Here is a 24,175-nt window from a genome sequence, read left to right as displayed (position 1 = left end):
TGGTGACAGGATGGCTGGCCAAGTAACCATCAAATAACAATCATCCCATTTGGGATAGTGAGGGGTAGAGAACAAGGCACCCCTGAGCTCTCTCTAGCATATTCCGTTTCAACAGGTATACATTGGACAGCATATCTTCTCCATTTATGGATCAAAATCCCACTTCTGACTTAGTGGACTTCCCCTTATCTGACATTCAGTTGTGTTCCAGTTTGGTGGATTAAAGTGAGGGGAACATTGGCATTTCAAGGCTCCCTTCATTCATTAGATTGCTGTATAGCATATTAATGCTGATATTCACCTTCTTTCAGAGCACATGGCTACAGCATCTCAGGACCATGAGGATTGTGAGTCATCTTACTCAGCTTACTTCCAGCGCTTGCTTTCCACTTCGTAAGTCTCAAAGAGGATAACATCCATTTCTAATAGTTCTCCTGCTGTCCCTCACCAATAGAACTACAACCCCCAGAAATTTCCAATAAGTTTCCTTTATCATTCTAATGTTGCCATGATGTTCACTGGAGGGTTACTTGGCTGCATTATCCGCCAAAGCAGAGTGAGTGTATGTGTGTACTAGTTTGCTCCACAACCTTCCATTGACTACCCACCTCTTTTTTGCTTTCAGAGATCAATCAGCACTTCGAGAGAGCCTCAAAGGAAAAGTAGGTCACTCCATTAATTGTTCATACATTTGAGGTGGCTGTGCACCCAAAACCACCTGCTTCAGACCCATAGAGAAGAAACCTAAATTTTAGTAAGAATGTAACTAGACATTGGAGCTCTTTTTCCTCAGTCACCCCCAATTTTATTCCCATTAAAGCTTCTGCAAGTCCCACTGTGGAGAAAAATGCAGGCATAATGTGATCACATTTACACAACATGTTTAACTAGGTTATTGAATGTTTGGCTTTGCACAGTGCATTGAACCATAAACTAAATCGGCTGGTTTCCAACGTAATGCTAAGTAGGGCTGTGCAGTGGTCCAGATTAGAAGACTAAAAGAAAATTAAGAGGCCTTCCTCTTCAGATCCAGGTCACTGGGGGTCAGCAGCATGTAGGCAAGCTTTCTCCATGGCTGCTTCAACCCTCTGGTTTTCTCCCCCCTGAGGGGAGAATGGCTGCCTCCTTTAAGGAGCTCTTGGTGCAAGTGAAGACTGTCTCTTTTGTTGAGCCTTTGGATGGTAGGATGATGGAATGTTGGCTGCTATTTTGTCTCTGGAGGCTATGGTTTTATGTTTTTAGATACTAGGTAACCATTGTTAAAAAAATAGCACGAAATTGAACTGGAAGTTTGATTACTTATAGTTATTAAGAGATTAAGGTGACAGCATAAGAATTTTAGCCAGTACCATTGTTTTCAAATGTGAACCTTATATATATGTTATTCACTTCATTTAACATCTGACTGCTTTCTGTGCTTTCTGTGGAGGGAGGATGGAGCTTGTCGTCTCTGGAAATATGAGTTGGCTTGTGCTTAGGCAATGTTTTCACAAAGGATACCATCCTTTTTTGATCATTCACTCTTATAATCCTTTGGTCTAATAATGTTGATGTTGATTTTATTGTTAGAAAGCTTTATTGAAAGTTGTTGGTGTAAGCCACCCAGAATTTGGCAAAGAGGTGACATACAAATAACAATAAATCAATCAATCAGTCTTTATGCTAGAGTTAGGTAGGTCTGTGGATAAACCCATAACCAAAGTGAATTCTAACCAAGCTCAGCACTTTGTGGAATGTGGTGGTAAAGTATGCTGTACAGACCTAACTTTACCTGTTGTATGGATGATAGATTAGATCATGCCCGGCTGCTATGTGTTTTTAGTTTTGTTTTATATTATGTATTTTGTGCCTTTCTTTGCTTTACTGTAACTTAGAGTCATGTAAAAGTGAGATGGGCAGCTATATCAAACAAACAAACAAACAAACAAACAAACAATTGTTTAAGCACCAAATGTTTTTCTCCATCAGCGGGTCTAACAATTGGGATGCAGAGAATAGAATTTTGATAGCTAAAATATTGTAATAGAAAGGATTAAATATCCCATCTGTCTGGTGCTACTCCAATCAAAGTTTTCCTCCCCCTGGATGTTTAAAAATGAACTTGGGAGATCTGATCACTAATACCCTGTATGTCATCATGTTTGGCCTCTCTATACATCACTATCAACCGAAGAGAATATTTGTAGCTCAGGCTTGAACTGCGGAGTCCTTGGTGCTCTCTGAGCCTTGTTGTTTTCATGCAGACGTTTCACTGCCAGACTAGGCAACATCTTCAATGTGAAAAGGGAGTAGGGTTCTTCATCATCATCATCATCATCACCATCACCATCAATTAAACTTGTATGCTGCCCGACTCTCAACAACTCTGGGCAGCTCACAAAAATCAAATAAATTACAATAAAATCAATGAAACGTAATATATAAAAGATGGCAAGCACAATGAAAGGAGGGATCTCACTCTCTCGCCAAAGGCCTGGATGAAGAGCCGGATCTTCCCAGCTCTTCTAAACAAAAGCAGAGTGGGGCCCATCCAGATCTTGGGGGGAACCTCCTTCCAGAGGGCTGTAATAATGTTATGCTCACTTAGGGCTTGGCAGTAAATCACAGCTCTCCTGACACTTCACCATTCAGCACTTGGCATAAAACATACTGTGCAGTCCTTGGTGCCAAGAACCTTACTCCATTTTTGCACTGAAGATGTTGCCTTGTCTGGCAATGAAACATCTGCAAGAAAACAACAAGGTTCAGTGAGCACCAAGGACTCCATAGATCAGTATACAGAAGTACTGATTCAGCAGAAATTGAGGAGAGATGGTATAGCTGTACCTCTTCCCCCAAAACTCCTTATCTGGAGTTATGTGCATGTCTTTTGCCTGTTATATAACACTTCTTCTCTTCTTATTAGGTGTCTTCTTCGGAACTCAATAGCATCATTCAGAATATCATGACCTGGGTGGTGTCAGCAGTCACCAGTATCCTCTACCCAGCTCTCACCAAATTTGAAGAGAGGGTCAGGACACGGGTATACACAATCTCTGAGGAGTCTGTGGTATCTTCAGAGAACTCCAGCAGCTGTACCAGTTGCAATGAAGACCTTTATGAAGGCTATGGGGGCCCCCCAACTTTTGCCACCAGGAAAGTCAGCTTTACTAACACAAGTATAAAACCTACTACCAGCTCTCCAAGTGAATTTCATTCTACTAGTGGGAAACCAGTGTCTACTTCTTTGCTCTCCTCTAAGTCTTCCTTTACCTCTTTTACCAAGAGCACCCACATGTCTCTAGACAGTGACGTTTTTAAGGGAAAATTTAAGCGAGGAAAAACAGCTGTGTATTTCTCTCCATCTAAACACAATGGGCTTCTGTCTACTACACCAAGCATGAGGAGTTCCAAATCAGACAGCCATATCTCCCAGATGCAAAAAAGTTCCACAGATGATCCAGAAAATGTTAGTACTTCATACCACTGCAAACAGAAGTACAAAGTGCCAAAAGAGCTCATTTCTAAAACTGAAACTACTACAACCACTGACACAGAACAATTGCCTTTGGCTGGAGGGGAACATAGGCCATCAAATTGCTCTACTCACCAAAAAGAGACCTTTGATGTGAAGGACCTTAAGAGTATTTTCTGTGAACTGAAGCTGCCTCTCGCCAAAGTTACTGCAATGATTCTTGATGATATTTTCAAAAAAATATTAGGTGACCTGGGCTGTACAGCTTGTTCTGTCTCTATTTCAATGGAAGTCCTTCTTGAATCTATCTCAGATAGCCTATTAGGCAGCCATTCTGCAGAGCCACCGGTTGCTGGTTCAATTTCAAGGGTGGCCAGTTTTGCTGCCAATGATATTGTTGAAAATGTGCTCAGTAAACTCCACTCCACTGCTCAGAAGAAATATTTTGAAACTATCTCCAGGGATGACTTCTCCACAGAATGGAAAGCAATGTGCATTGCAGCTACTGAGAAACGTGCTGTTCCTGATCCAACCTTTTGGAGAGCTCAGATGCCCCTGTCCTTTGAGTCTGTGTTTGGCATTGCTGAGGAGATTGTCCAGATTATTATTGATAAACTGAAGGTCTTTGCTCTGTCAAGCCAAACAAAAGTGTCCCAGTTTGAACTCTTTTCTAAAATCAAAGCAATTGGCATACCTCTTGAACAACTTTATGCAGCAATTCCACCACATACAGTAGAATCTGAAGCCGCAAATGCAATTGTAAAAGACACAATTCGTAAGATAGTATCCAAAACAGTTGCTTCTTCAGAGACAAATATCCTTCAGTATGTGGAAGAGATGATTGGCAGCATCCTAAGCTACATCCAGCATCAGATGAGCTCAGATGGAAATATTCCAAGAAGAGAGAGCTCAATTGTCATCCAGCTCATTAATGATGTATTCAACGATCTAAGCACAGAAAAACTGAGTCTTTCTCCATCAGCAAGATCTAGCTCTTGTCCCAAAATGCGAAGACAGTCTCCTAGCCGTGATATTTCTACAGCTCCTGAGACACCAGCAACAGCAATGACCATGACAACACTCTTTACAGCTGAGAAAAATACAAGAAAACCATTTCCTCCCATTAATGTTCCTGGCATGGTAATTTACTCTGAAGCTGAACTGGAAGAAAAAGAGAAAAGGAATCAGGATGGAAGATTAAGAGTCAACAAGGAACAGAAAATCACATATGATGGTTTTGGCCTTGAATCACGACAAAGAAGCAGGTCTCGCCCCAAATCTGCTTTTCAGGATGATGGGGAATTTCTGGACAAAGATGTGGATGTTCAATTAACACATTTAGAGAAGACGGAAAGTAGTTTGGACAATCTTGTGCAAGATGCCATTTTTTGTTCTATTGAAGGTCAGCAAACCACTACATTTCCCACTGACCCAGAGCTGAAGACAAAACAACAGACAATAGCTCATGAATGGACAATAGAGCAGGCCTTGAAAAAAATGGAAGCAGACTTTAAAGGGGAAGAACAATTGCCAATCATTGAAACAGTGCAGAATCTTTTAAAGGAAACATTCCAGCATGTTTGGGCAGAGCAAACAATCTGCCCCCCCACTACTCCTCCTCCATCTCTTGCCCATATGAGCATCAGCAGGCAACAGGCAGAGGAGCAACCAACCTCCAAAGGGCAAAGTGAATTCACTGGTCAGATTCTAATCTCTGATATGGAAGTGCATGGTTTTGCAGGTGATCTGGTAAAAACTGTGTTCCAGTTTCTTTCCCATGCTGCCCAAAATGACTTGCAGGGCATCAGGAACAGGCCCTCTAGCCTCATTTTCACTGATATTCTTCCTCTAAATGTGCCCACAGAAGCTGGCAAAGGCCTACCAACAGTGCATTTCAGAGTCCCCGAGAAGTCCTTTGATTCAGGATTCCCACAAGAAGAAATGCAGAGTAGTACAAAACCTATATATGATCCAAAGCACATTAGTCAGACTGAACATCCATCTAAGTCAGATCTTGCTAATGATTTGGTGCAAACTTTTATAGCAAAACTAGAATCCTTTGTCATATCCAAAGTGGAATCCCAGTTATGTTTGGATGTGCAAAACTTAAAGATGTCAATTAGTTCAGATTTTTCCTCTGCCTTACAGGAAGAATTCAAAAGAATCCTAGCCAATCAACATGATAGTTTGCCTAACTGTTTAGAGGATATTTTTAACTCTTACAATAACTCTATTTTAGCTGCAAAAGAAAAACCAGAACAGGCAGTATCATTATCTTACTCAAATTTAAAATCATATGCCAGTGATGTGGCTAGGATGATTCTGAAAAATATAAAGCATGGGCTGGATAAGGAAGTGGATAAAATTTCAACTCCTCCTGTTATATTCTCTGAAAGCATAGCCGCTACCCAAATTATCAGCATGGTTTTGACTATTTTTGCTCCTCATGAACATCGCTCTGAAGCACAGACCCCTTTATCACGGAAAGAAAGTGTATTGGAAAAAGTTTTCAGGAAAAACCCTACCTATAAAAGAGATCTTCAGAGCCAAATCCAAAACACAGTGGAAACCTTTTTAAGTGAAATCTATCAGACCATAATGTTAGATATGGATGGTTCTGGGATGGGGCAATTACAGGTTCCTAAGACTGCAGATGACAGCACTAAAAAAGCACTGCCCACACCTGCTGTGGTGAAGTCGGATGCTTCGCTGGTTTCCAATGACTTGGTGGATATTGTGTTTGAAGACCTGAGTTCTGGTCTTGCAGCTGCTCTGAATATGAAGGGGGCACTTTCATCTCGACTCCAGTCTCTCCTCTATGATTTTGTTCAGAAGACAGTAGAGCCTCTGACACAATTGACAGAACGGAGATCCAAGGCTGGACATAAGAGTCGTTTTCCAGATCTCAAAAAAAGTAAGCATCAAGCCCCTGGCCTATCCAAAGCTGAAAACGCTTCTGGCAGAAAAATGGGTGAATTTACTGCTAAGCAGCTTCCAGATATAAAAGACTTTTCTCCTGAAGGCATAGCAAAATATTTAGTTGATAATGTCTTCCTCAGACTGGAAACCTTTGTTGAAGATAAACTGGAGTCTGAACTGGGAATGGCTGCTAAGCAAGAAAAGCAATCACTGTTTGAAAGTGGATATGCAACATCAAGTGCGCAAAGAGCCACAGAAGTCAAGGCAGGCAACTGCCATGATAAAGCAAAATTAGCAGTTCAGGACTCTCAATATAATTTAAGGCTCTGTGCTGAAAAACTGACTTGCACCATTCTTAAAGTAATTCAGAAGGACCTGGAACGGGAGATGCTCTCTTGTCAAAATCTCCTCCCCTATGAAGAAAATGCTTCTGCCAATGAAATTATGAATGATCTCCTCAAGATCATAGCTGTCCAGATAGCCTTAACAGAAAATGAGATTCAAAAAAGGGTCTTGAAAAGGATTTTTAAGAAACAACAGCCTGGACAGCATGGAAGTTTACCATTGTTGGCAAGAGTGGAAGATGTCCTCAACCAAGTTACCCAACGAATAGTGGAAGACCTAGGGCATTTGCCTTCTTTTAATAATGATTCCATATTTCTTAGTTCTGAATCCAAGTCTTCAGCCTATAATGGAATGATGGACACTGTATCTCAGGTAAATGCTGGTAATGTAGCTGGTGAGATTGTGGATGGCATACTTAATAAGATGTATTCAGTTGTTGTGGACACGCTCTTTACCTCTGGTGTGTCAAAGTTAGAAACAAATAATTCAAGCAGCAACAAAGATTCATCAAACATCCAAAAGATTACTCTGGCAGTATCTCAACTCCAACCCTCTCCACAGTCCTTGAGTGAAGAACTGGTTCAAAGTGTTTTGAATAAAATTTCCTGTTTTGCTGCATCTAATTTGGAAGAGGTCCTTCCATTGTCTGTGCAACAGAGATGGAAATATGACATGCAAGCTGGCAGTAACACAATAAATAAGCCAAGTGCAATCTCAGATGATTCGGAAAGCTCACTTCTGAGAGAGACTTTGTCAAAATCTGACTTGACAGTATATGCTAAAGACGTAGTAAGCAAAGTTTTGGGAACTATTATTGATGAATTCAAAACAGAAGATTATCACAGAACTGTACATCGAGTCAATACCTTGTCATCAGAACAGATCTCTAAAGCAAGTGACCTCATTCATTCTGTTGTGCAAGATCTAAACACTGATGATGTGCAGATTACTCATATGCATAAACACACTTCTTTGAAACGTTCCCAAACTGATGGACTTCCTTCTACCCAGATGTTCTTCCAGTTTGAGATGACAACAAAAGATATCCATGGAAAGCCTAAAGGTCTTTTTTATGAAGATTATGCATGTTTCCTCAATCAAGTTCTTCCAAAGGAAGGCATATTAAGAGAAATATTTGAACAACAACCATTGACAGATGCAAACATAAATGAAACTCTTAAAATGCTGCAAGTGGCAGAGAATATTGTAAGTGAGGTTTACATGAGAACCCGAGATCTAGAACCTTCTGTTTGCATTTTGAAGAAGACTCCAGGTGAGCTTAATGAGAGGCTATTCTGCTATGGCTTTAAAAGTGTTGACGGCCCTAGGCTTTTTCACAGCGACTCTCAGACAGAGGTTGGCTCTGTTGCCAGAGACATTGTGGCAAGCGTATTTGAAAATGTGTATAGATGTTTATTATGCAGTGTTCCTGCTTCTCCAGAGAAATACAGCTTTCTGGGAAGAAAAGACCAGACAGTACCCAAAGGATCTGCAAAAATTCCAAAACATCGATTCACTCAATCTGAATTTCCTTTTTATAATGTTTCACTGAAAAGTGCTATGGACACAATTGACAAAATAGCCAAAGAAACAGTTGAATGTATTGTCCTTACACTGGAGACCTTTGTGGCTCGACATTTTAAACGGGACTTTAAATGTAATTTTTTGGAAATAGTGAAATTCCCATTAGAAAGCCTTTGTTTTGCACAACTGACACGATCCTTAGATTCACTTTCAACTCATGTAGCAAATGTAGCAGAAACAACAGTAGAAGCATTCCGAAACAAGCTGCAGGGAGACACTGGGAAAGGAACATTGCCTACTTTAGGATCAACCCATAACTTTCTGGACTTTACCAAGTTGGGTGGTGCTGTCACCAGGGAGTGCATTGAAACTGCAATCCAACAGGTGCAGATGCTCCATTCTGAACTGAATGTGTATGCCAACAATGCCGTCAGCAGCATCCTTGAAATTATTAAGCACACTTTGGACAGAGAGCTAACACACAAGGAAGTCAATCTATTTAGCAGCTCTTCTGAAAGCTTGGTGCTAAGTGAGACTATCAGTGTCATGTTGGATCGCTGCAATGAAAGCCTTACTGAGATCACCTCTGAATTAATGGTGGAGAACCTCCAGCTAGAAATGTCAGGCCGAGCATTTGCAAAGGACAGGGCTCTTGCCCAGAATCAGTTTAAATCACCAAGAGTGAAAACAATTTCTAAAATGTACAGAAGGGTAGATATGAGGGATAGTTTCCCCCCAATCAATGTTCCTGGCATGGTAATCTACTCAGAGGAGGAGAGTGAAGTACAAGAAGAAGTCCCATCAAAATTTCCTTCTGTCTTTAAATACTCTGAGTGGGATGCTCATGTTGCACCAGAGAGACAGAAATGCAGATCAAGACCTCCCAGAAGACGAAGACAGGATAGAGGTCAATTCAAGCTAGATTTTCTTGAGGAAGACTGGCTTCCCCGGCAAAGCTCTATTCCTGAGGGAAGCATTTTGGAAAAGCTCTTTAAGAAAACAGCAGACTTTGAAGCTACTCCTAGGCAAACTGGAATGGGGCATCAGAAAAAGGCCAGCCTTCTTCCTCATCATGAGTCCTTTGCAAGAAAATGTCCTTATGCAATTCCAGAAAGCACCTGCTATTCTGCCTTCTGTCCTCTAAAGCTTGGCCATACAGCTGAAACCATTGTCAACACTCTCCTGTATGAGTTTGGAGTAGAAAATGAGCCTATGGTGCAAAGCAGCTGCTGTGAGAAATTCAGACATCTTTCTCCACTGAAGGAAAAATCTCATCTGAGATCTTCAGCCTCCTTAGTATTTGCAGAACCAAAGCAAAAGAGGCAAAGCTTACTCAATCGCTGGAAGATCAGGTTGAGTGATTCCAGTGAGAAGACAATGACAGAGGAAAGCTACCTCATGCTGGACAGTAGCAGCCTACTCTCAAAATGGGAGAGCAAACAGCATATCTTCAAGTGCAAGAGTCCAGAGAGACATAAAGACCTCGAACTTCTGGCTTGTGCTCATGTCCCAGATCCCTGTGAGATTCACCTGCTAGCCAACCACATTGTTTTGAATGTCATCAAGGAACTGATTATCTTCCAGTCCAGAGGTTAGTCTGAGAGCTTTGCAGCAACTCATGTCCAGTAGGCTGCATAGCTGACATTCCCTTAGGTCAGAAATGCATTTCTGTCTCTAAAACATTTTGACCAGATTGCTTGAAAATTGTTGGCAAAATGCTAGGAAAGCATTTAGCCCCGGAGAGATCAGAAAAGTCACACACCAGGCATTTCTATAAAAATAATGTTATTTACAGAAAACAAACATATTTAAAGGCTGTTTGCTGAGAGGAGAGATTTCTCTCAGCTGCATATTCTCTGCAAGCCTACACAGAAGGGAAACTGAAACTAAAACAAGTTCAGGCAAGTTCCTCCCTTAGGCAATGCAACCATTAACACGTGAAAAGGGGACAAAAAAATTCAACCTCTTCACCCGGCCAAAATGATTAGTTACCATAGTAACCTTAATCTGTAGTAGAAAACATATTAACACTCCCCTTTTTATACTACAGAATAAGATGCAAACCAATTTTCTTTGACAACTCTGTATGTCTTTCCATTCACAATATTTTAACATTATCTCCCCTTTGGTTTAACAGAAAACTACCATCCTTCTTCCTGTGTATTTCCAAACCTAGGTAATTTGTTACAGTTCCAAGGCTTTTTAATGTGAAGTGGCTTTTCATGCAGGCTTCAAAATCAAGCCTTTGTTTTTCTGTTGATGTGAACAGCAGCAAATCATCAACATTAATGCACAGATACATACAGCCTTGTTTGTCTTTCTTCCTATATACACATGGATCTGCTTTTCCTTTTTCAAAACCAAAATTCTGCAGTTTTTCATCTAATGTTTGGTTCCAGGATCTAGCAGCTTGTTTTAACCCATAGATCGACTTCTGCAGTTCACAGACTAGATTCTCCCCTTTTTCATAGCCAGGGGGTTGCTGCATGTATAATTTGTGGTCTAAATCACCATAGAGAAATGCAGTTTGAATGTCATAGTGGTGAACTGACATTCCTTTGAGTGCAGCAACTTTTAACAGTAATCTAATTGATTCACCTTTAGTAACTGGTGCAAAAGTCTTGTCAAAGTCTAAATCTTTCCTTTGAGTGAACCCTTTTGCAACTAACCTTGCTTTATATTTTTGGATTTTGCCATCAGCATCCCTTTTCAGTTTGAAAACCCACCTGCAACCTAGACAGCGTTCACTGGGAGGTAGATTTACCAGTTTCCATGTTTTATTTTCTTTCAAGGATGCTAACTCCTGTTGCATGGCAGAATGCCAATTTTGTACAATCTCAGGTGGTAAAGCATTCACTTGTTCTAAAGACTCAGGTTCTGTGAATATGTGAAAAGCCTTTACTGTTTCAGCCTGAAAACGTGATGGAGGAACGCCTTTATTACTCCTCTGAGATCTGTGAGGTAATACAGGGCTTAAATTTTGACTCCTATCACTTTCCTGAGAAGCATCTGTCTTATCAGACAGATCTTCAGTTTGCTTTTCTGGTTTAATGTCCTCATCAGGCAAAAGATCACCATCAGCAAGTTCTTGCTGTTCTCTTGTGGCGGTCAGATCAACTGGAGAGCTAGGATTTAATCTCCCCCAGTTTTGTTCAGCAAAAGAAGCGCTTTTGCTAATTATTAATTTCTCTCCCATTATGAACCTGTAGCTCCTTTGGCTTTGTTCATAGCCAACAAAGATGGCTTTCTTTGTTGTGGGGCCTCCTTTCCTTCTCTGTTGTTTTGGAATACGAACCCAAGCAGTGCTACCAAACACTCTAAGATGGTTTACCTTTGGTTTCACACCATAAAACAAATGGAATGGAGTGTCCTGAATCACAGAGTTATACAATCTGTTTTGTACATAACAGGCAGTAGATACTGCCTCTCCCCAATACTTAAAAGATAAATGTGAATCTTTAAGCATGCATTCCATCGCATTTTGCAAGGTTCTGCCCTTTCTTTCAGCAACACCATTTTGCTGAGGGGTGTAAGGGTTAGAAAGAATTTGTTCTGTCCCCTTTTTCACTAGGAACCTTTTGAATTTGTGAGAAAGGTACTCTCCTCCTCTATCACATTGGAGTGCAGATACAGGCCTAGGGAATTTTCCATTTGCCCATGTCACAGAACCTTCAAATTTCTCAAATTTTTCAAATGCCTCATCTTTATGTTTTAAGATGTAGATAAATGTGTATCTTGAGAAATCATCAATGATGGTCATTGCATACCTTGCTTGTCCAAGACTTGGAGCAAAAGGACCAATAATGTCAGAATGTACAATTTCCAAAGGTCTAGTTGTAACTCTGTCACTGTGCTTACTCACAGGAGCTTTTAGTGTTTTGCATTCTTTGCAAACTACACAGTCTAAGTATTTATCACAGGGTTTTATCTTTAGGTCAGCACACAGCTGTGGCATCTGTGCTATATACTTGAAATTAGCATGACCAAATCTCCTGTGCATCAGGTGTACACATTGGTCATGATATGGCATGTTGCCAACTGCAGCCTTGCACCTTGGCTTCCTTGCATTTTGCACCATGTACAAGGAGTCTTTTAACATACCAGTAGCACACAATTTTCCATTTTTACATATCTCACAACCATTTTTCTTAAATGTTATGACATACCCTGTTGCAGCCAATTGTGCCACAGATAAAAGGTTTGATTGTAAATCTGGCACATACAACACACCTTTTAGAGTTTCTCCCAAGCAGGATAAATACAAGTCACCTTGTCCCATAATTTTGGCCACAGACCCATCAGCCAAAGATACACTTTGTCTTTCAGTTTTAGACAGTGACACAAAAGAGCTTTTACAATTACATAAATGACAACTGGCCCCAGAATATAACACCCATACATCAGAATTACCCTTCTCAGCAACCTGTGCAATTTGGGTTGTCTGAAGAGCCTTCTTCTGTGTTGCCCTTGTGTTTTTCTTCTCTGTCTTTCTACTCTTGGGTCTCAAGGCACAGTCTTTCTGCAAATGTCCAGCTGAACCACAAGTGAAGCATTGCTGGCTGGCTAGTGCTGTGGCCTCAGCTTCCTTTCCCTTCTTTTCCCTTGTTTTCTGGTACTGCAGCTTTCCAGAAGAGATGGGGGGATCTTTCCTCTCTCTTCTCCCATTCAGCGAGTAAGCGCTGTGTAACATACGATGGGGTGAGGTCTGCTTCAGGCATAGCCTCCAGGGTACAAATCAGCGTGTCCCACGTTTCATTCAGTGAGGACAGGAGGATATAGGATTTTGTGAGAGGTGTAAATTCCATTCCTCTCTCCTGCAACTCAACAAACAGCTGCTGAATATGATGCAGGTGCTCAGGAAGGCTATCTCCTTCTGCAAGGTAGGCTTTGTACAGCTTTTTTGTCAGGGTAACTTTACTCCCTGCTGTTGCCTTTACATACAAGTCTCTCAAAGCGTCCCAAAGTTGCTTTGCGGACTGCATGCCTCGCACGTGGACTAGCTGATTGTCCTCAACTCCCAGGATAATGGTGGCTCTAGCCTGCTCATCCTGTCTAAGCCATTGAGCACTGGGATTTTGCGGGGTTTGCTCACCAATTGGCAGCCAAAGATTCTCTCTGCGAATATACATCTCCATCTTCAGGGCCCAATTCAAATAGTTGGTCTCTGATAGGCGCTCCAGAGGCATCGCTGAGGGCTGGGAGGTAGCCATGGCTTCTTCCTTCTTTTGCAAGTCACCTCAGCTGGCTTCTTTGTCCTGTAGACCGGCAGTTGCTGGAAAATCTCCAGGTGGCTCCAAAGAAAATCTTCACAGGTCTTTGCTACCTGCCTTTAAATTGTGAATGAGATGTGGAGCTGATCTCCCTATTCTCTCTGGGGTTTTACTGGGCTTCTTAGTGGGTTTACTGGGCTGCTTACTGGGCCCATAACCTGTTGGCAGGATGCTAGGAAAGCATTTGGCCCTGGAGAGATCAGAAAAGTCACACACCAGGCATTTCTATAAAAATAATGTTATTTACCAAGCAGTTCGAAAACATGCAAATGTGAGTAGATTAATTGGTACCGCTTCGGCAGGAAGGTAACGGCGTTCCGTGAGTCGTGCTGGCCACATGACCCGGAAGTGTCTATGACAACGCCGGCTCCAAGGCTTTGAAACGGAGATGAGCACCGCCCCCTAGAGTTGGACACGACTGGACTTTACGTCGTCGTCAATGTTATTTACAGAAAACAAACATATTTAAAGGCTGTTTGCTGAGAGGAGAGATTTCTCTCAGCTGCATATTCTCTGCAAGCCTACACAGAAGGGAAACTGAAACTAAAACAAGTTCAGGCAAGTTCCTCCCTTAGGCAATGCAACCATTAACACGTGAAAAGGGGACAAAAAAATTCAACCTCTTCACCCGGCCAAAATGATTAGTTACCATAGTAACCTTAATCTGTAGTAGAAAACATATTAACAAAAATCCTCTTCTTGCCCCGTATGAAAAAAGAACCAATTCACAAATATCAACAATTCACTGCTATATGTTAGATATTGTTCTGTCTTTCCAGTGTTGTATAATAATTCTTTTGGCTGCAACCAGTATGTGAACCTATGTATCTGTGACAAGCAGTGGTTGCTATAAATTTATTTAGACAAATCTATTAATTTAGCTCAAAATGTACCAATTGCAGGAGAAACCACACAACCTAATGTTTCATCTCCCAAACTACATCTCCAATGACTGTAACTCAGATGTGAAATGGTAACCTGTTCGTGTTTACTTCCCCAGATGCTTTGGATGAAATGTCCTACAGGAGCTCTTTGCCAGCATGGAAACAAGAAGTAATCCAGTCTGAATCAAAGTGGCTTCAGGATCGAATCTGGAGAAATACATATCTGCCATCTAGTAGAAAGCAGTCTTCATGCCTTGATGTGTTTTGGGAACCTTTGACTCATGCAGTTCTTTCTAATGTGCTCTACAGCATATCAAGTCCCAGTGCACGCCACAACATGCAAGATAGAAATGAGTTTTTTGAAAGATCCCTGTCAATGTTTTGTTCTGTAGATGCTTGCTGTCCTGAACATGGGCTGAGAGGCCCTAATACCCCTCCTATGAACATAGAAGAGTTAGCATTCCACATTTCTGAGGTTATCATCAATAGCCTGTGTGAACGAAACATTTTGCAAGAGAGTATCAGCAGAAAAGGTTTTCAGACAAGGAGATCAAGAAAGATTTTTGTCCCACCTCTCTGTTTGGCTGACTTTGATGATGTTTATCATCCTCTTGTGAAGGAGGTTAGCAACTTGTTGTCATTGGAAATTGAAATGAGAAGCAGATATGCAAGCCAAGGGAAAATTGGAGATAGTTTGTCTCAACGGCATTTGATTTCTTCACCTCGCTTCAGTAGGGCTTCTAGGGGTGATTGTAGAGGCCCCAGTGATGTCAAAAGGACATCCTGTCTCTCCACAATGGGTCAAATAGGCCTCAAAAACAGGAGACTAAACAACGTTGCTTCTAATCTGGATAGTTTCATCCGTAGCCTGAAAACTAGTGAGTCAAAAAATATTGTCAACAAAGTTCTGAACATCATTTTAGATTCGTTATGGCCTGATCAGTCACAGAATGATTTTGGCATGTCCTTCCCAGATGCCCGATCTCAAAATATGATGCCTTATCAAAATGCAAATAGATCAACTAAAAAACAGCTACTTTATTCCTCGATGTGTCCACATGCTTATAAACTTAGTAATGACGTACTTAACAGCAACTTGGGTCTGTCTCCCAAATCTGTTGTCCTCTTGGACGTTGTGAGTGAAAAGCTGATCCGGGCACTTTTGGACAAATGCCTCTTGACAGATCATTTTACAGGCACCTTTGCTTTTGATGAGTTTCCAGAAAATGAACAGCTTCGTGATGTGAGGAAGTGTGTTTGTGATGATGAAGTCTTGCCGTATTCGCATAAAGAGATGAAAGCCCATGAGGCTGACTCCAGCACCTCCCTTTTCACATATGACATTAAGTACACAGAGGAGCCATGGGTAGAGGCTCAGTCAGGGGTGTCTTCCTGTGAATCAGCCCTTGATGTTTTGGCTCACACTCTGGTGAAACCCGTAATGACAGAGCTTTCCTTCAGCATTGAGCATCCAGGACAAATGAAAACTTACTCAAAAAAGACTGTTGAATTCACAAAGCCAGCATCTAGAAAAGGACATGCCCAAGCATTTAATAAAAAGCATGCCCACTATGGTAAAAGTGAAATGTATTCCTCATCACGAGGTAGAAGATCAGAATCTAGAGGGTCTCCTCCAGGAAGGCGTCAAATGCGAAAAAGCCCCCGAGAGAGGAACAGGTCCATTCTGGAAGCAGCAGTCCAGCACAGACCAGCTGCACCCACCGGCAGACCAGCTGCAAAAAAACCTTTGTCTACAAGCTGCAAAAAGAAGTCCTACAAAAGAGAAGTGGTGACAGTGACAGACCATGGAGATCACCATCAACTCCAGCCAGTTTTTTCTGCCATTTACTCTACACAGTTTCTGGAGGACATTGTTTCTCAGCTCTTGATCAAGATCTTTTCTTCACTGCAGAACAAATATGATCAAGATTCTTGTATCAACCTTCATGAGATGAACACGTTGTTTGTGAATGCACTGATGGAAGAATTTAAGAAAGCTGGTGTTGGAGTCTTGCAGAGAGCTGAGGAGAAAGCGTACTTCCCACTGGTGGATAGTCAAACTGTCAGCAAAATAGCTGACTCCATTTTAAGAGAGTTTGGATTCCAGTTAGCTGCTGAGGGAGACATGGGGAGGGACATAGATATTCTGGCTGAGAGGGCAGCTGAAATTATCCTGACAGAAATTTTGGATTACCAGTTGCCACCAGTAGCGTACAGGAGGCTACCTCAGAGTGCTTTCAGATATGTTAAACCTGGACCCATCATCCAGAAAATTGAGCGCTGTGTCTGTTTTCCTAAAGTAAAAAGGAGTAGGCCACCTCCTCCAGCATACATTACCGTATTGTCTCAGAAATATTTAGAAAGAGTAATAAATCGACTCCTGACTCAGCTTTTTCCACCAACAGAGGGCACCACCTGCAACCAAGACAAAAGAGAGATGTCAGAAGTTGACTTTGATGAGCTCTGTTCCTATATAATCAAACATGTAATGAGGTCCATTTCAAAACACAAAATCTGGGTAGCAAAAAAGGATGATCGATGCTGTTTACATTCAGAGAAAGAGATTCAGAACATGGTTGATTCAGTCTATAGAAATATGTTAAAAATGTCTGGCTCACAGTTCTCTATACAGAAGGATGTGGAATGCAGGAATACTGATTTTGTTGACTGCATGACCAGCTTCATAATTCAGGAAGTCACTAACCATCATCTTCAGACTTTTCTCTCCAAAGATGAAGACCCTTTGAGAAATCCTGACCCTGAAGCCTTGTCTGAGAATATAGTCAGGACAGTTTTGGATAGCATCAGTGAGCCTTCAATGTCTTGTACTGAAGTTTTCCCAGCTAAGTTTTTAGAAGAAATTGTTTCCAGAGTTTTATCTAAAATCTTTTGTGTTTCTGGGGACAAAAAGAAAATGACTAGAGGAAAGCCTGAAATTGAATTTGGTAAAGTGGCTAAAAAGATGGCCAGTTCAATCAGTTTGCAGTTTGGCAGAGCTTCAGTTACTGGGGTGCAAAAAGGAGAGGAACAAAGTCTTGGAGCCTCACTCTCAGATGTCATGGATGATGTCATAGACTCTGTATACAACAATATAGTGAGAGAAAGACAGAGGACTTCAGGAGGTGATTTCAGCCACCTAAGAAAGAATGTCATTTATGAAAACGTTAAAAGATTGATTGAAAAAGGCATCTCTGATCATCTTCTACATCCCTTATTTTCTGGAGATTTGTCCAGGCCTTTACCTGTACTTCAAGAGGAGGTTAGTGAGGAGGTTAGTGATGCTGTTAGAGACAAGGGGTTCCATGAGGATGATAGTTGGTCACCATTTAGCACCTTATTATCATCAGGGTTCCTAAAAGATCTAATTACTGGTCTACTCAACAGAATTTTCCCTTCCACGCCATCCAGAGATACATCACCTTGGAATAAAAAGCTCTTGTCAGAATCAGACTTAAACAAGCTCTCCAATCAGTTGCTCTATGATGTTCGGATGAAGCTTTTAAAACATGAAATCAGAGTTACAAAGGACACACACCCTGAACACTATGAATATTCTGAAGAAGATGTTCAGAACATGACAGATTCTTTGTGCAGCAAGATCATACAGAAATCAGGCTCCCTTGAAGCTGTACAGAGAGATGTGAAAAATAAGAGCAATATTCTTATTGATCGAATAGCTGGCTTTCTTGTTGGAGACATTCTCCAACAGCATGTTCAACCTTTTGTATCCAGACAGGAGACTTCTGGTTGGGATAGAGCTGCTGCAGGAGACTCTATGGGAGGCTTAGAAATATATAGAACTGCTATCAAGCCCTTGGACCTCAGGGAAGCAATTGAGGGAAAACAGAAAAGTTCACCTCCTTCTTTCCTAGGAGATATTATTTCTGAATTGCTTTCAAAAATCTCTGATACATTATCAGATATCTCTGCTAGTGCCTCTAGGGAAGAAGTGGAAGATGCAGCTGTGAGGTTGGCAAAATCAGTTACAAAAGAGCTCGCAAAAGGTCACTTCAATGTTCAAGAAGGTCCTGAAGAGCCTCTTGGTTCCCCTCCAGAGGATACAAATATAGTAGACCAGAATTCACCTTACAAGGATTCTACACAAAGTTTTCTGTCTAAAAAAGATCCAGAAGATGAGAAGGATGCTTCACCTTGTCAAACAGCCACTATAAAATTTGAAGAAGCTGTAGATCATCTGCTTCAGTCAGCATGCCCATCAAGTGTACTAGAAGCAAATTGCCTCATTCAGGAAAATCTGATGGTAGATCAGTATGGCCCCCAGATAGAGCCTTCACTATCACCCTATATCACTGTGTTATCTTACCCAGTGTTAGAAGCTATCATTGACAGGTTATTTTCCCATATTTTCCCATCATCATCTAACACTGCTGCATCCTCAGATAAGGGCAAAGGTCCATTTGGATTTGAATCGCAAGACATAATTGCCCAGGTTAAGATGGACATCATGGTCATAATTTTGAAACAGGCCATCTGGACCAGCACTTACGGCAATGAAAAAGAAACTGGTATTTCAGAAGAAGCAATAGAGAACATGGTGGAATCTGTGTATTGTGATGTTCTGCATGAGGTTCTGCTGCAGCAGCCTTTCCCAGAAGACAGAGAAATATTAAGGAATTTGTATGTCACTCAGATAGCTTGTTTCATTATTCATGAAATGTTTAAACATCATCTTCAGTCTTTAACATCAGAAGACCCACCATCTTACATAAACCATGGTGTTAGGAATATTCCAGACTCGGGAGTGACTGTCTTTCCTTGCAGAGTCTTAGAAAATATGCTTAACCAGCTCCTGGAGAAAATATTCTCCAATCCAGAGAGCTTTGCTGCATATATTGGAAAACTTGATGATGACTTTTCTGAAACAGATTTCACTGAGATGGCTGCAAACCTGAAAGACTATATTGTTACAGAGATTACAGCACATGAAGTCAGGCTGGAAAATGTCTCAGAACGAATCCCAGACATGGATCAAGAGACGGAAGAAGACATTGCTACTTCAGTTTATAATCAGATTTTGCAAAAGTATCAATCCCAAGATGAACTTCAGAATACTCTCATAGCCCAAGGGAATGGCACTGTGCGTGAAATTGCCCAATTACTCATAAGAGAAATCTTAAACTTCCACCTCCACCCATTTTTAAGTACCAATGATTCCTCTTCTGAGTACTCAAAATGGCAGAAAGAAAGGCAACAATTTTCTCAACGCATCTATTCTGCCCTGTTTTTAGAAGATGTGGTTGTTGCTTTCTTTTGCAAAATCTTATCTTCCCCTAATATTTTGGCATATTCTAAGGACATTCATTTATCAGAGGATGAGATGAGAAATATAGTGATTGAACTTGTAAATGCTTTGGTAAATGAGTTTAAAATGTCAGAAATTAAGGTTATTCAGGGTGCAGAGGAAGATGTGTGCCTTCCACAGATAGGTGCTGAAAAAGTGATTGAAATAAGTAATTCTATTTATGAAAAATTACTGCAACAATTTGGGACAGAGTTTGAGATTTTTAAGGCTTTTCAAAAAAACATTTGCATGTTAGCAGAAAAACTGGCTCCCATAATAATAAGAGATATCTCTGGTTACCAATTGTTGCCCATGTTTACTGGTGATACTTCTTCATATTTGTTTTCATTTCTGGAAGCTGAGACCATTGTTGACAGAGTTGAAACTCTCCTTCCAGAACCAGCATCCTCTGGTTCTGTATTTGGAGAGATGTTTGTCAAGATCTTACACCGAATATTTCCATCTTGGCTCCCTGATAGTACACCAGCTTCTCCCGATCCAATAGTGAGTGAAGAAGGGAAGAGAAGTCCCCCTGTAAGCTATCTGAAGGAAGAACCAAGTTCTGATGCCGGAAAAAGTATTCAAAACATAGTACAAAATATTTGTAAAACAGTCTACGTAAAGTCTGGATCTCCAAACAGAAAACAGGAAAGCACAGCTGAAGAACTAATGGAAGCAGGATTTCTCAGTAAAACCAAACAGGGTTATCATTCCCCCAGATCAAAGTCTCCTCTAAGGCAGTCTCACCTTTCTTCAGCTCTTAGTTCAAAAACTGCAGGCTGGACAATACACCATGTGAGACTTGGTGAAGGAGAGCCTCAATTAATGCAACTTGAAAATGGAGGTGATACTTATTCAGCTTCTTTCTTGAAGGATATCTTTAGTGGGCTAATTAGCAGATTGCTCACATCTACAGCCAGTGTGTGTCTGCTAGAGAAACAAGGGGCTGAGGCTGAGCCTTCACTTAAACATTTAATTGAATCCATCTTAAAGGAGTTTGCAAAGTCCCCAGTAAAAGTCCTACAGTTACCTGAAGGTGGGCAGACTTTCCCAAATGTGGAAAAAACAGAGATTGCTAAAATTATCCATGCTGCTTTATGTAGCATTTTGCAAGATCAGAGGTCTGGAGTCCCAATCTGCATGGACAAGGAAAATGGTCACATGTTAGCAGAAAAACTGGTTAGAGCAATAAAGAAAGAAATTTTAGGCTACCAGATTCAGGAAGTACAAGCAAAGACATTCCAGGATCCAGCCTCTAAACCTTTTGAATTTGGAGAGATGGCTAAAAAAGTGTTCACAGAGGTGAAGAAAATCAGTACTCCATCCCAGATAGCTACGCCATGTCCATTTCTAGTTTCTCAGAGATTTATCCATGATGTCCTTGCTTTCCTCTTATCTAAGATCCTCCCTCTTCCTACAAAATATTCTACATCGAGTGATACAGAAGATCAGTGTGCAGAATTTGATTTTATTCACATGAAACTCCTGAGCAATGTGATGGCTGAGATCTCAAAAAACAATAATGCAGAAGTCAAGTATCTTGACAGGGTGCAGCCAAACCGTGTTGTCAGTCAAACTGTAGCCAACTCAATCTATAACAGTCTTTTGCCAGAATTTGGAAGTACGTCCATAGTTGAAAAGTGTATCAGAACCGGCTGTACAATCCTTCTGGAGAGGATTGTGGACATTGTGATCAAAGAGATTTCTGGGAATCAGATGCAGACATACTTTACAGAAGAGCTAAACCGACAGCAACAGGCCATTGAAGCTGAGAAGGCTCTTGAGGATCAATATGGAATAGGTCCAGAGCCATCAGAGGGCCAGACTCCCTTACGATCCCACCTGAAAGGTTTATCCTCTCTAATATTAGAGGAGGTCGCTGTTAAACTTCTCACAAAAATATTCAATTCTCTTCCTCTGGATGAAGTAGATACAAAAAGTGTTGCGTCTATGAAGGAAGTGGCTAGAAAGATTATTAACTCATTGCAATGTCTCCTCTCAAATGGTAAACTTAATGTTTGGCAGCAGGATGACTCAGAAGACTTAGCCTCTGAAGACAGCCGAACAGTTGGAGAAGTGGTTGACTCTGTTTACTCTGATATCCTAAAACACTCCAACTCTGAAACTTCTCTGTATGAAGACTTAACTAACAGCAATGAAGACTTTGTTAACAGAGTAGCCTGCTTCATGGTGAGTGAGATTTCTAAACGTGACTTTCAGCCGGTCTTTGACTCACGGGCAGAGTTACTCAGCCCCAGTGTGATAAAGCTGGAATCTGAAAAAATTGTCAAAAAATTTCTTTCTGACATGGAGGCAGGAAAAGAAATAAAGAAATCTTCAGAAACTCAAATTCCTGTAGTGCCTGTTGCTTTCCTGGAAGAGATCTTAAGCCGCTTCCTGACAACAATCCTGTTGGCACAATATGATTTGGGAATTCACAAGAAAAAAAGCTTGTCTAAAACAAATGTAAATGAAATTGTTGGCCTGCTAAAAACATCTGTAGAGAAAGAGATGACAAAGAACAAAATCAACCTCGTAGCTTCAGATAATCAGCCAGTGCTGGATCCACAGTATGAAGAGACGGTCAAGCAAGTTGTCCATTCTGTCGTCAACAATGTCCTGGAGAAATCAGGGTCCCAGAAAGAACTATATAATGACATGACAACCAACCAGGTTATATTTCCAGAGCAAGTAGCCAGTATCATTATCAATGAGATCTCCAGCTGCAGCCTGGGAAACTCTTTGCATGAAAACTCAGATAATGAAACCTTAAGTGCCCTGGAATTGGACCGCATTGTAAGCAAAGTCATTGCTCAAGTCGGCTCCCATATGGAACTGGAGGAAGAAACGTCTCTGTTAGAGCTGTCCGGCCTTTCAGAACTGCGAGACAAATCCACACCTTCTATCCTACTTCAGTCAGAAGAATTGCCATTGAAGATTGTCCCTTATATTGGCCATAAGCCCCTGAAAATTGACCCAGACATAATTTCTGATCATTTAGCAGTGCTGTCCATAAAAACAGAACCCCTGGAGAAACTGAAAAAGACATGTTTATCAAAGATGGGTGTGAGCTTAACAGAATTAAGAAGAGCCTCTGCATCAGGCAAAAGTCTGTCCAGTGAGCTGGGGGGTCACCCTCTTCCAGAAGCCAACAAAAGGAAGGAAAGGCGTCCATCCTTGGATATGGCTGGGCGCCTTGGGGTGAGACCAAGAGAGGTAAGTGAGGTGGCTTGCATGAACTAAAGTGTCTTCTGTTGAATGCCTTTTTATCTTTTTTTCCTTTTCAATATGTTACCTGAACACAGGTAGATGCTATCTGGCTCCAATTATTCCCTGGTGATTTTGTGGATAGGCCCATATAGTTTCCTTTGTAATACTACAGAAGTGGTTTGGCACTGTCTTCTTCCAGGATTTTTTTCAGGTCTAAGAACAGCCCAGGGACTTCCTAGTGATTTCCCATGCAAACAACAACTAGATCTGACCCTGCTTAGCTTTTTGAGATCAGCCAAGATAAACAAACTCTTAATTCTGTCAGTGCCTACTTGTTTTGGCAGCTGCACAAATCACAGGCAACACAACTAGATTCCAGTGGCTGGGAAGACCCGGCAGAAAAGGGCCCATGCATGTGAACTTCATGGATGTGTCTGGTTAGCCACTGTGTGCCCAGAATCATGGCTTGATTCGGCAGGGTTCTTATTTGATTGTTAGTGAGGTGTGTCCTTCCTTTGTTCTCAGGAATGGTAGACAGGACTCCTTTCTCACACTCAGGAGGCAATTTTGGAGGTGAGCAGGGAAGGAGCTTGACAGCAGTATTACTTTTTTTTATATATATATATTAAGACTTCATTAAATTTTTTAACATATAAGTAAAATCTAAAAAGCATAACACACACAAAAAAATCTACAAAGAGGAAACTGAAAAGGTGAAGTGACAAAGAGAACTACTAAAGGGTGACTTCCGACCTTCTACAACAAAGATATACATAAATCAATATCCATCTATTTCTCCAATTTGGGCTGATAAACATTATTTCTGTAAAGCATTGCAACTCTTGATACAACATTCCCCTCTAAAACAACTCTCCCATTTAAAGAACATAAAAACACCCTTCAGACATAGTTTTTCACCTAATAAGTAAACAGTTAAATACAATCCTTCACTATAATTTTATTCCTCTCTGCCAGTTAAACAAAAATAGCCTTCCTACATCTTATTACTAGAATATATACAAAAAGGTAGCTTTATTAATCTTCTTAGAAATATTGTCCAAAAAAACCCCAAAAGCATCAATCTAAACCCTTAAAAAGCTGTCCTAATAAATCTATTTGTAATATCCTTTTGCCAAAAATAAAAGTGTTGTACAAAAAGCAAAAGCACCCATCCGAACCCTAAAAAACCATTATCCCACTTCAAAGTAAACCAAAGCATTTACATATCTCAGCATTGTACACAGCGCTTTCCCTTTATAAGTCTCCA

The 24,175-nt window shown here is 40.9% G+C and overlaps 1 protein-coding gene across 1 annotated transcript in view; it reads left to right on the top strand.

The window, feature by feature from the left end:
* FSIP2 (fibrous sheath interacting protein 2) overlaps positions 1–24,175 on the top strand; it is a 67,152-nt gene that overhangs the window by 28,772 nt on the left and 14,205 nt on the right. The window contains exons 13-14 of the mRNA XM_063291113.1: positions 2,906–9,833; positions 14,789–22,914. Of these exons, the coding sequence (XP_063147183.1) occupies positions 2,906–9,833; positions 14,789–22,914 (15,054 nt within the window). The remainder of the gene's footprint in view (positions 1–2,905; positions 9,834–14,788; positions 22,915–24,175) is intronic.

This window comes from Candoia aspera, chromosome 1 (assembly GCF_035149785.1).
Source record: "Candoia aspera isolate rCanAsp1 chromosome 1, rCanAsp1.hap2, whole genome shotgun sequence".
NCBI classification, from domain to species: domain Eukaryota; kingdom Metazoa; phylum Chordata; class Lepidosauria; order Squamata; family Boidae; genus Candoia; species Candoia aspera.
This window is presented reverse-complemented; position numbering and strand designations above follow the sequence as displayed.